Below are 15,331 nucleotides of genomic sequence, written 5' to 3'. Positions count from 1 at the left end.
ATTAAAGTTATCAAACAAATTCTACAATTTGAGTGCAAAAATGTAATTATACTACATATGATTCAGAATTGTTAGGCAAGTTGTTATGGGTAACAATCACTTCTCATATTACCTACCTTTCACCAGACACCCAGATTGTTAGCTTCCCATGGACATTTTTTTTGCTTTCTGGTTGCTGATGGTAAGTAAAGGCTATATGCTGCCACGTTCCATGAGTCAGAACACTCTCCTGCGACTCAGCTTGTGCCAATACACCTGCTTTCATTTCATCGTTTGGATCAATGCAAATTCTAAAAACACAAAACAATAAACAAGAAGGGACCTTTCAATTTTTGTGTTAATAGTGACAACAGCGTTATAAATGGCTATTCTTTACAAATACTGAAATCACTATTCTTTACAAATACTGAAATCACTGCATTAGGGACTATATGGCCTCATTTCCCCAGGGTATCTTTTGATAAAAAAGTAAAAATAATAATGCTTTTAAAGACTGTGATTCAAGTAACAAATGTTGTACAATTACTTAATAATGTTATGTGTAATTTCTAATAAGGATTATACAAAATATGTTAAACTAGATCCGGACTAGTGTAGAAGTAATGATATACTTTTTGATTAAAGTAAATAAAACATTAACATGCACATTATATCATCAATTAATCTTTATTTTGAAACAATCTTGCAAAGTACCATACTTATCAACCATGTATACTAGTAACACAATTAGTAAATTACTAGGTGACACCAGTAACGAAAAAATGTAATTAAAACCTAATGAAAAAAATGTGCCTATGCATAGAGCACATAATTTGACAAGTGTCTGTTATTTGTATGGTACAACATCCACCCATTTTGTAAGCAGCTTTTATTAAAATCATTCCAAACCTTATTCCATTAAAAGCATGCCTCGATAACAGATGGTGACACACTGAATAATCACTTATAAAAACTAAAAATCATAGCAAGAGTCCCGCAGGACAAATCACACTTAAAACCTAAAAATAAAAAATGAAAAAAACTGCAGACCTGACTAATACATTTTTTGTCTCTTTCATTTGTATAAATTATAACCTTTACAAAAGTAAAAAAACAAGTTATTTAATCACATTTGAGATTTCAAAACTATAGAAAAATTATTCACAAAAAAAGATAAATATTTATTACATATGTAGCCATTAAAACCTCATACTATCCATCATCTCTCAATCCATGGGCTACTACAGAGTGTGCATGGCTAGCTGAAATGACTGACATATGGTTTAATAAGGAATTTTACAACTGCTTAGAAACTTAGAAACTGCTGAGCCCAACATATGGTAAAGAAGAATAGCATTTCTGGACGTCAAAAAATATTAATTTAGCGATACAGATATATTATTATATCATATATAGCAAAGTGGTATATCCGTTTAATTAAAAATACATAATAGTATAACAATTTTTTTAATCTATTTTACTTGAAAAAAAGTAACATAGTATACAACAAAGTAGATAAAATTTTCAGAATTTACACAAGTTATTTAAAAATCAACCTAGAAAGAACACCAGAGAAATAAAAGGCAGAGGAAAATAAAAATACTAACAAAACAAGAATTCAACTCCCAGTCATTGTTACATTTTCATTCAAAACTTTGCATTAATTAAAGGGTTTCACTGATCTCCCTGCACGGTGATGTCAGGTGGCTTTCATGTTCACCTGATCTCACTCCGTGCGATTTCTTCTTGTGAGGCTATCTTAAGTCGAAGGTCTACACACACCGACCTCAAAACTTTGAAACCCTCAAAGACGCTATCCACCACAAAATCGCCACTATTCCTCTTGAAATGGCCAAATGAGTCATGCGAGCATTCAGAAATCATCTCGAAGAATGTATCGCTAATGATAGTCACCATCTTGAAGACAAAATTTTTAAAACACAGTGAAAGAAATCTATTTTGAATACCGTTTCTTGTGTCGTAAAGAAATTTATTTTATCTTGTAGCGTTTTTGTAGAATAAAAGTTTGAAATGTGGTACTTCTTTTTGGCTCACCCTGTGCTAACATCCCACATGTTTCAAAGGTCATATTTATGTTATATTTTCACACCACACTTGCAAATGTGAAAAAAAGAAAAAAAAGGTAATGAAAAATTAAAAATGCAAAAAAGCACAAAGTAAAGAAATTAAAAATTCATCTAAAAGTAAAATTTAACCTGTTGGTTGAAAAATTTAGAAATAGGCACAAAACATGAATGGTCTACTTGTAAAAAAAAAAAAATAACAATGGTGAAACATGACTGAAAAAAAGAAAGAAAAAAAAGCAACACTTCACAAAAGAGGAGTGTCAATAGATGGATTTGAGCCTTACTATAGCCTACATAGCACAATAGTAATCAGGTCACTGCTTGCACAGATTTGGACATAGCAGCCTTACTGAGACCATATGCATCACTGATGGACTGCAGGGATCCACTGGTGTGAGTTAGAAACAAAGAGCTGTCAGAAGCCACATAATGGGACTAACGACAAAATTCCGGTGTGTTCCTCTGTCCAATTCATTTTGTACCAAATCAAGGAGGGTTATTATATCAACCCTGGGCAGCCTGTATTTCATTATTAGTTGCTGATTACCAAGAAGGTTCCAGGAGTTCATGTTGGAAAATAGCATTTAGAACTGCAATTTGGCTTCTTGGAAGGTAATGTTTCAAATGGCATCTCCAGTTGAACTGAACTGTTCCCCGATTCCTGCCATTGTTGCTCCTAGTACTAAGGGGTGCAAGTCACCTTCTGAGTTGAAAGGATTTGACTGATTATGCAGCCACTTTAAACAGTTAACTCATTATGTACAGAAATTGTCTACAGGTGTTAAAGCTACGAAGAACTCATTTGCGCTAATCTATAGAGCACATTATAATTTTATATTTATATTACAATATTGAACTAATATTATTATTAGCATTATTGTTGTTGTTATTATTGTTGTCCAAATAAGAGCATCACTGTGCTTCTTGTGATCTACTTCAGATCAGTCAGACCTCTGTATCATTGTGACAGAATTACAGCTGAAAGTCCAAATAAAGAATAATGCTAAAAACAAGTGGGTCAATGCACTAGTTAATTTCCAAACAAGGTTAAGTACTAGTTTAGTTATGAAAGGTTTTAGGAAATATTTGCTAATTAAGGAAAGATATTAAGAATGAAATAAAGTACTTAGTGTTACTAACATAAACACAGCAATAAGGTCAATGAAAGTTCATATAAAACAAAAAAATGTAAAAATGATTCTAATACATTTACATATTATATTTTACTTATATGGTTCCATTAATATTAATATAGAATGAACCTAAATCTGAACTTTTTTTTTTTTTTTAACAATTAGAGAAAGTGTTGTCCTTATTACTGTACATATTCTTAAAAAAGGACAAAACAGTAAGGAGTGTGAAAGAATAACAGTAAGGAGAATGGAATACTGTTATGTATGTTTTCATATGGTTCAGTATTAAGCTACAGTATCACTACAATCTACAGTTACCTATTTTATAGTTTTAGCTTGTAATGTATTGGGTATCTTGAAATATATATTATTAATGTCATTTATTTTTATTTTCATCTACCAAAATTTATTTAGGATTTAAACTGTGTAGATGTAAACCTGAAAACCACACATGTTTCACAAGTTTCTGAATAATAGTAGTTTAAAATAAAAAAAAGTCTGAAAAATGTACAAATGTAATTCTAGAAATGGCAAAAAATCATCACTGATCTTGATTGGAATTCAAACCAAAGCCTCTTTTGGTTACAGCTCAAATGGGCCACATACCATTTTAAGCTTTCACTGTTCAACCTGTTTGTTTTATATGTTACTACAGCCACAGTACTGAAAATGACTGAAATAGTAGCATCTTCTGCATTCTGCTGCAGCCCATGCACTATGAACTACTGTAGCATTCTTCACACATTCAGAATAGCTATATCTATGTTTAACATCCTAGCCTACTTTAAAGCATATGCACAGTACAACTCAACTTTGAAAAATTTTGAAATGTAATTTGTGAAAAATTCAGACCTCTGGAGAAGAAAAAAAACAAAATAAAACCTCAGACAATGTCAGCCCACACAGTTATAAGGGGATGTTCTTACCTGAAAATAAATGCTCCTGTATTTAAATCTGTCCACACCTGCAACATTAATGCCTTTGAACCCAAGGAAATCAAGTGAAGACATCCATCTTCAACTAACTTATCTCCATTAGTAGCCATACTTTGGTAATCAATGGGTGTAGACTTATCAACTTCTAAAAGGAAAACAAAAGTCAGAAGGAAAAAAAGCTAAGGGACAGCACAATCCTTTTATTTGTAAAAAGAAAACAGACTAAATAATAATATTATACATAATGCATGTTTGTGAGGATATGCACATCAACTTACAAACTTTGAAATGATGACTGGGACAATTCTATAACTAAGTAGACTACAAATGTATTAATGGCCATCAAGTTTACATGCAACTGTTCTGAAGAAGCAAAAACTGTCATTATTTTAACTAGAAGTTCATCCATCAACATTATATGCAAAGCAGGTATTAGCCCAGAAAGAGAAACCAACCCATTACAGTGCTCATACACAAGTAATGCACATACCCCATCCTTGCTAAACCATTATGGAGTTTTTTTTAGCGTAGATCTGACATAACACCGAAAACACAATGCAACATCCTATTTCATGGAAAACCACAGTTATCCCACAAAAAACACAAATAGATTTTTTTTTCTTCCAAGTGATGTACAATATCTGATGATGTTCCAAAAAAATTCTGCAGTGCATAATAGTGACTTTTAAGGTTACTGGACTGTCTGTAAACTATTGAAACTTTCAGTTCAGCTTAAAATGTTTTTTAAAACTTAAAAGCATATACAGTGGGTACGGAAAGCATTCAGACCCCTTTCAATTTTTCATTCTTTGTCATATTGCAGCCATTTGCTAAAATCATTTAAATTAATTTTTTCCCTCATTAATGTACACACAGCACCCCATATTGACAGACAAAAAAAAGAATTTTTGAAATTGTTGCAGATTTATTAAAAAAGAAAAACTGAAATATCACATGGTCCTAAGTATTCAGACCCTTTGCTCAGTATTTAGTAGAAGCACCCTTTTGAGCTACAAGCCATGAGTCTTCTTGGGAAAGATGCAACAAGTTTTTCACACCTGGATTTGGGGATCCTCTCCAGTTCTGTCAGGTTGGATGGTAAACGTTGGTGGACAGCCATTTTTAGGTCTCTCCAGAGATGCTCAATTGGGTTTAAGTCAGGGCTCTGGCTAGGCCATTCAAGAACAGTCACAGAGTTGTTGTGAAGCCGCTCCTTCGTTATTTTAGCTGTGTGCTTAGGGTCATTGTCTTGTTGGAAGGTAAACCTTCGGCCCAGTCTGAGGTCCTTAGCACTCTGGAGAAGGTTTTTGTCCAGGATATCCCTGTACTTGGCCGCATTCGATCTTTCCCTCGATTGCAACCAGTCGTCCACACATACCGCTTAGAATTAAGGCCAAAAAGTTCTATCTTGGTCTCATCAGACCAGAGAATCTTATTTCTCACCATCTCAGAGTCCTTCAGGTGTCTTTTAGCAAACTCCATGTGGGCTGTCATGTGTCTTGCACTGAGGTGTGGAGACAACCAGGCACTGCTCATCACTTGTCCAGTCCACAGTGAAGTATGGCGGTGGCAGCATCATGCTGTGGGGGTGTTTTTCAGCTGCAGGGACAGGACGACTGGTTGCAATCAAAGGAAAGATGAATGCGGCCAAGTACAGGGATATCCTGGACAAAAACCTTCTCCAGAGTGCTAAGGACCTCAGACTGGGCTGAAGGTTTACCTTCCAACAAGACAATGACCCTAAGCACACAGCTAAAATAACGAAGGAGTGGCTTCACAACAACTCTGTGACTGTTCTTGAATGGCCTAGCCAGAGCCCTGACTTAAACCCAATTGAGCATCTCTGGAGAGACCTAAAAATGGCTGTCCACCAACGTTTACCATCCAACCTGACAGAACTGGAGAGGATCTGCAAGGAGGAATGGCAGAGGATCCCCAAATCCAGGTGTGAAAAACTTGTTGCATCTTTCCCAAGAAGACTCATGGCTGTATTAGCTCAAAAGGGTGCTTCTACTAAATACTGAGCAAAGGGTCTGAATACTTAGGACCATGTGATATTTCAGTTTTTCTTTTTTAATAAATCTGCAAAAATTTGAAAAATTCTTTTTTTTTGTCCGTCAATATGGGGTGCTGTGTGTACATTAATGAGGGAAAAAATTAATTTAAATGATTTTAGCAAATGGCTGCAATATGACAAAGAGTGAAAAATTGAAGGGGGTCTGAATACTTTCCGAACCCACTGTGTGTATATATATATATATATATATATATATATATATATATATATATATATATATATATATATATATATATATATATATATATAGTCCTGCAATGGGTTAGCACCCTGCCCGGTATTGGTTCCTGCCTTGTGCCCTGTATTGGCTGGGATTGGCTCCAGCAGACCCCCATGACCCTGTGTTCGGATTCAGCGGGTTGGATAATGGATGGATATATATATATATATATATATAATATGTGTGTGTGTGTGTATATATATATATATATATATGAAAATGTGTTTAAAATTTAGATATGAATGTGTCAGCCTTATTAAACAGGTTTGCTTTTAATTGACAAAATGCAAACATGGTCATTGAAAACAATTTTCATAATTACGAGCATTTTAAAAGCCACCTAGAGACTTCACATTTTAAAGATGTTTTTTGCTGGTTGTTATTGTTAGAGGAAAGCTATATGCTGTCATCTTCCATAAGACAGATTATTCTCCTGTAACTTAGCCTGGTCCACACACTCTTCACACTAATGCATTGTGGGTCAATTTAAGTGAACTTAATATGCATTTTTAGAGTATGTGGGAGGAAAGATGAGAACTGAAACTGAATTTTGGATTGCTTCAAAGAGGTTCCAGCAAAGCTAATGGATGACATAGGAAATGAAGATGAGATCTCACCAAGGCTGTCCTAAGCAAGGTTAAGAAACATAGATACATATCAACTTGGAATATTACTGAGGGGTGGAAGAAGCACTCTGAGGAATTACTCTATAGTGACTATGTTGCCATGCTGGGGTCATTGTAACAAGTGAAGCAATGGTCCAATAAATCTGTTTAATGGCAACAATTTTCTAGATGTTGCACCAAATCATGGTGATGAAGGACACATTTTTCAATTTACCAGTTAATCTATATTACTTTCTTTACCTATGGTCACAAGTTCTGGGTAGTGACTACAAGAACGAGATTGTGTCTATAAAAAGCAGAAATGACATTCTTTGTCAGGAAGTATGGGTCAGTGGTCATTATAAGAGGAGGACTTCAGGAGAGGATCCAGAATAGAACTTCAACTTCCACAGGTTGAGATTAAACAGTTGTGATGGTTATGCCATACACTTAGGATTTTCTGTAGGCAGTACCTTCTAGGATTCTACAACTGACATGAGAACATATTAGAAGACCCCCAGTAAATGCTGAAAAGTGTAGCCAAGGATATGATGATTTGCATTGTCCAATTCAGCTTATTGCCAGAGCAACACATCCCCAGGAAATGCAAAATTTGAAAGTTAAGGACTAATATGATTAATTACATAAGAATTATGGATTAAAAACCTATTAAACAAAAGATTGCATTGGGGTTTGCAAATTTTTAAACAGTGCTTATATTCATAGATGTTCTACAAATGCATTCAGGACAGTATTTTTAGGAAACATTACTAGCCAAACCAGATTTACCTGCACTATCCAAGCTGCTGTCCCAAAAAGCGACCAGCTTACTTCTCTTTGGTTTCTTCCTTTTCTCTGCAGACCTCTCAAGAGGCCACTCTGTTTTAATCCAAAGAGAAACACTAAAGCCATCTGCCATATGTGGCCAGCAGTTCTGTCCAACTAGTGGAAGGTGGATAGGTGCTACATGCCAAGATGATGACAAATGATGACTTAAAATGTCCCCATCAAAGTCTTTCTTGCTTGTTGTCATCTTTCCACGTTTAAGAATAGCTGCAGTCTTAGCACTTAAGACAGATGTTTGCTTTGGAGCCGACAAAATTGAATTGGCAGAACTAGCATTTATGAACAGTGGAAAAGCTAGGTACTGCTGAGGAGCCATATGCATATTGTCCTCCACAATTTTTAAGAACCCATTCAGAAGAATTTCCTGCAACAAAGAATAAAAACAATCTTTTTATATCATCTTTATGAATGTTGTTTTACAATGAGTATTTTCCTCCAGCTTAAAATACTTGGCAATGGCCCAGAAAGAATAAGGACTGAATGTGACAAATTAATGTTTGTAATAGTCACAGCGCATGCATCACACATCTTAGACCATAAAAGCTGAACTATAATGACAACTTCACATTTTCTATGCTCTAAATGCACATAAAAAGTTAAGAGTTCAAATACATTGGGACAGCATGGACCAATCAATGAAAATAAATAAAGATGCCCACACTCCATGATGTATTTACAAAGATTCTTCAGAAATTTTCACTTTCAAAAGCGGTTTAAAATGTACTTTTATTAAAATACATTACATGTTTTTGTTATATGCCCAAGACCAACTGTTACAAGGTACAACTGGTTTGACCGGTAATGTGAGTAATAGGTTGCGAGGGATATATAGACCATCAAGTAGCCACAAAATAGGATGACCCCTTATAGGATACATTTCATACATCCCTGACCAATATGAGATATGCTGTATATTTAAACAATGCTAAATAAGGAATTACTGAGTGGGCAGTGGTAAAACAGTGAGATCATGTCAGCTAGAAACATTTCCCCACACTATTATATTGCAGCAAAGTGGTTCCCGCTTCAAATTACACAAGCAGGAATAGAACTACCAACAATTCCAGTCCAATTAATTGTTAATAGTGGCTAAAGGATGCAGGTAAACCTGGTGCTTCTAAAAGAAACCCATCAGGAACACTCCTGGACATTCACTCGACCACAGAACTATACTAATTTAGTTTTTAATTAATTTGTAATAATATATGATGGATGCTTTCACTAAACTGTATTTCTGTTGACAATTTAATAACATTCTGCATACTGCAAGTGCATACTGTATATTTTCTTGTAAAGACACACTACATCCAAGAGTACATTCAGTGATACTTACTGTAGGAGGATTTTTTTCTAAAAATAAACGAAGAAGCAGCACAAGTTCATCTGATGAAATCTGAAAAGTGACCAGGGAGACCAAGAGATCAACCAGCACTGCTTGACATTCTAAAGACAAGAAAAGTTGAGATAATTAATGATACAAGCACCCAACAATACAAAAAAATGTATAAAACAAAAATACACATTTACCAGGTCATTGTTTGCCTAATAAAATACTTTGTAAAAGTACTTGGTTAAAATAGAACAACTTAAAAAAAAAAGTCTGAGTGAGTGCTTAAAGGATACAGTACTTATTTCATAAATTGAGCAACAATAATGTACAGCCAATTTGCTTTTAAAATGAACATTTATGTATTGTTGCCGATATACTGTCAAGCAGCTAAAGCATAGTAATTAATATTCAATTTTCCAAAAAAAAAAAAAAATGCTTTTATGGTCAAACTAAAATAAGAATTAACAAGGCTAATTTTTATCTATAATGCAATTTTCTATTTAAAAGCATTTTACAACATATCATCAATTATAATTTTAAAAGGAGGAGGAGGAAGAGGTTGGGAGCATGTGCTGATTACAGAGCGTTGCTGTACCCACAACACAACGAACCATCTTGCAACGGGTGACACGTCAGCACCACTCTGGAACAGTGTGAGGTTTTGACAGTGGCTGGAGTGCCAATCCTGCCACCAAAAGGGAACACTTTTTTTTTTTTTTTTTTTAACTCACTGCTTATTGTAAAAACATACAAATGCACTGCTTTGCATATTAACAAACATCTGTTTCAGTTACTTATGTAAATGATAGATGAGCTTACCTGAAAATGATGATTCTGACTGGCTCAAAATACTTTGGAAACCTCCCAAAATTGTTCTGACTGCCCCCTGTAAGAAACCAAGTTAATCTTTTACAGGGGACACAAACGTTGCCCAAAAAGGTTGAAAATTAATTATTTGGCCAATTATACACTCTAATAATGTGGACGTATAGTGTACTGTCACAGAAATGGTAGAATGGTACAATTTTCAAATATGTAAACGTGATAAAAAAATATGGCAAGCTCTAAAAATGGTGCTTGAAAAACCCTAGTATACTACATAAATACAATAATATCCCATTAGATTCTTAAGTCAGTTTCATGGAAGCAATAATATCACTTCTTTTCACTACACTGTAGTGTGCTGGACCCGTAACATTGCTTCAAGACAAGCCCACCAAATCAAAAAGTTCATTAAGAAAGCAGGCTCAATTATGAGACGTACTCTAGACCGACTAGAGGTAATATTGGTGGAGAGAATTAATAAAAAACTGACTGTCATTATGACCAATGTTGCACATCCTCTCTCTGGCACAATACCATTGAATACTTTTAGCCAACAAATTATTCAGCAATAGTGTGTCAAGATATGCCACTATGTCTCCTATATACCTGCAGCAATACATCTTTACAATGCCTCACTGTGACTGCTCTTTTATCTTTAATAGGACTGAGCGAAAGGTTGATGACATCGCCCATCAGTGATTGGCTGGGCACATTGCTGATATAAAAAAAACATTGTCGATTAATTCCCAACATTTGCAGAAATTTCCTCAGACCAGCAACCTGAAGCCTTCACTTTTTTTTTTTGTTTATATCTCACACACCTAACAAAAATGCTATCAAGCACTCATATACACAGCAGGAGATGGGTGAGATTCCTGTGCTTTGGCCAGTTTAACAGGAATGTACTGTAGCTGAGGAGAGGCAGCCTAATCAGCACGTCACACACCAAGTTTGACTGGGAAGACTGCAGACTCTGAGGGCCCATGGTTTCTTCCTGTTAACAGCACTCTTTTAGGTGAGTTTACTATCCTTAAAATGATGGCTCATTTTGGGCACAGAAGTTAGAATTCTTCTGCGACTTTGGCAGGTTTGCCCCTTTTAAAGGCTCTCCTGAAACTGCTCATTTGGTCAGTGTATACTGTGCATGACAGATCCCCATGCACATGCAACTTCTCAGCAGTGTTGCAATATAATTCACCCCCCGTTTTCTTAACCCACTTATTCTGGGAAGTTATGGTATTATATTTTACTTAACCAATAGAGTAAAATTCAGACTCTGGACAAGGAAAGTGACAATGTTATGTTCCTTATTTGGTCTTGTGGAAAGTGTTTGAAGTGCCTCCACCCATCAAAATCATATACAGTGGAACCTCAGTTCACGACCATAATTCATTCCAAATTCCAAATGGTCGTGAATCGAAGCAATTTCCCCCATAGGACTGTATGTAAATACAATTAATCCGTTCCAGACTATACGAACTGTATGTAAATATATATTTTTTTAAAGTTTTTAAGCACAAATATAGTTAATTAAACCACAGAATGCACAGCGTAATAGTAAACTAAATGTAAAAACATTGAATAACACTGAGAAAACCTTGAACAACAGAGAAAACTAACACTGCAATAGTTCGTGCTATAGCGCTACCAACCGCTGGCTAAAAACATTTTTTTTTAATGAGTTTTAAGCACTGGGAAAAAAATGAACATTTGAAAAAAATCCGTAATTTAATAAACCACCAAGAAAAGTAACATTGCAACAATGTACACTATGAACCGATCGCTGTAAACAGAAGTGAAAACAAAATTAAGCCCAGTGCAATCTTTAACTGCCTTCCTACCTTATGAGTCCAGCCCTCTCTCTCGCTTGGGCTGCCTGTGTGTGTGCGTCTGTCTCGCTCTCGCGCTGCCTGTATGTGTGCGTCTGTCTCTCTCTGGCGCTGCCTGTGTGTGTGCGGCTCTCTCTCGCGCTGCCTGTGTGTGTGCATCTGTCTCTCTCTCGTGCTGCCTGTGTGTGTGCGCGACTCTCTCTCGTGCTGCCTATGTGTGTGCGTCTGTCTCTCTCTCACGCTGCCTCTGTGTGTGTGTGTGTGTGTGTGTCGCGCTCTCTCGCTCGCTGCACAGGAAATGCACAGGGAGAGACTGAACATGTACAAACCAAAAGAGAAACTGGCTTGTTCATATACCGAGTGTGTGGTCGTGAACCGAGGCAAAAGTTTGGCAAACTTTTTGGTCGTAAACTGTAAACCGATTTGTACGTCCATTATGAAATTTGTTTGTGAACAGAGGTTCCACTGTACTAATATACAAGCACTCCGAAGGGGAAGCCCAACACCCCATTGTGTAAAACTAATAACAAATCTGGAGGAGGAACAAGATGCTGACCAAACGGAGTACTTTAGGTAATTTAGTTCCACTTCAACAATTGCTTGTGGGCAAACAGGAATTTAATTGTACTGTGTACATGAGATAATATATCTGAAATAAACTTATTATATATCAAAGTAATGTCTTACTTTTTTTTTTTTTTAAAGTCAGTGCCATTGTACCTCTGTATGAACACTATACATTGAATACTCACAATACCAATCAACACTCAGCATTATGTGCTTTTCGTGAAATGTCATTTTGCTCACATGATAAGGAAAGGCAAAATATTTACTATAACCAAACCACATTCAAACACATGAAATACATTTTTTTTTAAAAAATCATCAGTAACTTTTAGTTTCCTATTTATACCAATACAGTACATTCAAAACCATTTTATGATGAGGCAAATCTAATTTTTAGAGTTTCATGTTAATATGGCATTGTGACATGTAGCAATTTTAAACAAATTTGGAACAAATCACTTTTGAATTATTGCAATGACATTACCATATTACACTACATGTGCCAAGCTGCAACAATCTGTGAGATAACAAAACTATTAACACCTGAGCTAAAACACCAGCATACCCTTACTCCCCCCCCATCTCCCCATTTCATAAGCATCTCCTTATCTCTCGACAGAGGTGATGGTATCATACATCACCAATGGTTTGAAACAATGATGTGAACTATTAAGAAATCATACAGTCGTAGTCTTCAAATAAGTCAGAAGTTTTCTTCCTTTTAGTAATCCTTATGTGTATTTGAGGGCGGTTGTTGATGTTTGTCATAATATTTACTGAGCTTCTGTAAAACACTACATTTCCCCCTCAAAATTAAAAAAATACCATCTATTTATTTAACAAGCACTCATATCTTCTTGTCTCAGCAACTTTAAAGAAAATGAAATCAAGAAAGCAGGTAAAAGATACCAATGTGACATATCTCTAAAGCAGGGTAGCCGATTATATAGCACCTATGATTAATAAGAGATTAAATATTTATGGAACATATTCATTGTACTGTATTTTCTGAGAGAATAAGAGGGAAAAAAAACTGCTTCAATATTTCCATTTTAGCTCTCCCCAAAGCTGGTAAATAGCTTAAATTACAAATCAATGTAAAGTCTAGTTCAAAAATAAAAATTAAATAAAAATTGAAGTATTAACTTGCTGTATTAATAAAGCACCAAGATTAAAATTGTATTCGTGTATCTAGTATTTTATTAAAATATACATAAAATATAAAGAATATTAAACAATGATAGCCAATTTGATAACACTTCATTGAATATATTGAAAGGCCTAGGAGTAGATGATTGTGAGTTACACAAAAATCTTTATTTTGTAGGCCCAAAGAAAATGCATGCTATCTCAATACAAATTCCTGCAATCTACAGGTCTATTTACCAACTTTATTCAGATAATTTCTAAAATTCTTAAACCAGTAACCAGTTTAATTAAAAGAATACTTCAAACTTCATTAACGGGAGTAGTAATATTATGCACAGAAACCAGGAAAATCACATTTTAAGCATTCCAAGGAATTGAGCAAATTTCACTAAAGTGTTTCTAGATCAATAGCACTTAATTTCATACACAGTTAGTTGGGAAAGAATTAGAAACAATTTGGGAAATATTCAGGTCAGAATTTATTTTGTACTCATTCTATGCTAGTCCATAGCCTATGAGAAATATTGCTAAATGTAAAAATAAAAAAATCACTAGCATGGAGTCCTTACACCAACAGTAACCAGTTGTATCAGTTTTGGAATATATATAATGTGCAGATGATTTTTTTTAATGTACAGCTTTTAAACAGTGGTAACAGTTCATTATGAAAGTAGTGGATGTACCATGGGACAATTCACTGACAGTCACCACGAAGTATATCATGGCACAGTTTCGGAAAGACTGATAAGCATTCATTATTTATTAGATGTGTAATTTCATACCAGTTCCTAGAGTATGAATTGAATTACAGTTGATCAGATTTCTTTCCCCACACTAACTTACCACTTTTTTATTGGTTGAGGTAATATACATTTATATTGTTAATGACTGCTTTTTACAAATGCAGTGTATGAATAACTGAACAATACAGTACTCAGGCTGAATGATGACTACAACATGGAATAGGGCTGCACAATTGTTTCAGCATCGACATAACAATGAGTGCATGTGCAATAGTCGCATCGCAGGACGTGCAATGTTATTTACTTAAACAAGGGGGCTTCGCTCGCCTACCCCCGGGGTTGGGTAACCTGAAATACATTGATGAATGTCTGAGATATATCGAATTGTAAAGGTGTAGATGACGAACAAAGGAAGTAAAGAACCCATAGCATGGCACATTAGAAGGATCTATTGGAATACTTCTTTATACACAACATTTGTAGTAAAATCGTTGATAGAGTGCGTCATCTGGATCTAACACGTAGATTTGTGCATATTTGCATTCGTGATTTGGCTCAGGGTGCACTGTTCCAATCCGATGTAATATTTGTCTACATACGCGAAAGCAGTATTGGCCATTGCCAGCTGGTGGCCTGATATTTACCCCGGTAGATGTAAAAGCAAATGAACTATTGTAGGATCTAATGCAGTCCATAATGTTTTTACTTTCGGGTACATTGTTAGTTAGAAACATCCGTAGATATTAAGGATATTCATCTAAAGGAGGCAGTCTAACCTGACCCCTTTGACAACAACGTGTAAACTCATTAGTTGTATTGCCAGTTGTTTCTTCAGGGAAGTTAAGTGAATGACAATGATAGCAAATGATATTCATTAATCTTAATGAATGTTCATTAATAGTGGACGCACTTAAAACCAAAAAGCCGTCAACCTGGGTGGGACGCTACAATACTTTCTAATTTTACTGCTTTCATATTGTGTACCTTTGTCTGCATGTGTATCGCG

The 15,331-nt window shown here is 35.2% G+C and overlaps 1 protein-coding gene across 1 annotated transcript in view; it reads right to left on the bottom strand.

Annotated features, from left to right (window-relative positions):
* The window catches only part of lyst (lysosomal trafficking regulator), a 211,462-nt gene that overhangs the window by 18,007 nt on the left and 178,124 nt on the right, over positions 1-15,331 (bottom strand). The window contains exons 10-14 of the mRNA XM_028820350.2: positions 10,032-10,098; positions 9,216-9,325; positions 7,826-8,246; positions 4,126-4,279; positions 117-290 (exon numbers count right to left, since the gene is read on the bottom strand). Coding sequence (XP_028676183.1) covers positions 117-290; positions 4,126-4,279; positions 7,826-8,246; positions 9,216-9,325; positions 10,032-10,098 — 926 coding nt within the window. The remainder of the gene's footprint in view (positions 1-116; positions 291-4,125; positions 4,280-7,825; positions 8,247-9,215; positions 9,326-10,031; positions 10,099-15,331) is intronic.

Source organism: Erpetoichthys calabaricus, chromosome 15, assembly GCF_900747795.2.
Source record: "Erpetoichthys calabaricus chromosome 15, fErpCal1.3, whole genome shotgun sequence".
Classification (NCBI taxonomy): domain Eukaryota; kingdom Metazoa; phylum Chordata; class Cladistia; order Polypteriformes; family Polypteridae; genus Erpetoichthys; species Erpetoichthys calabaricus.
This window is presented reverse-complemented; position numbering and strand designations above follow the sequence as displayed.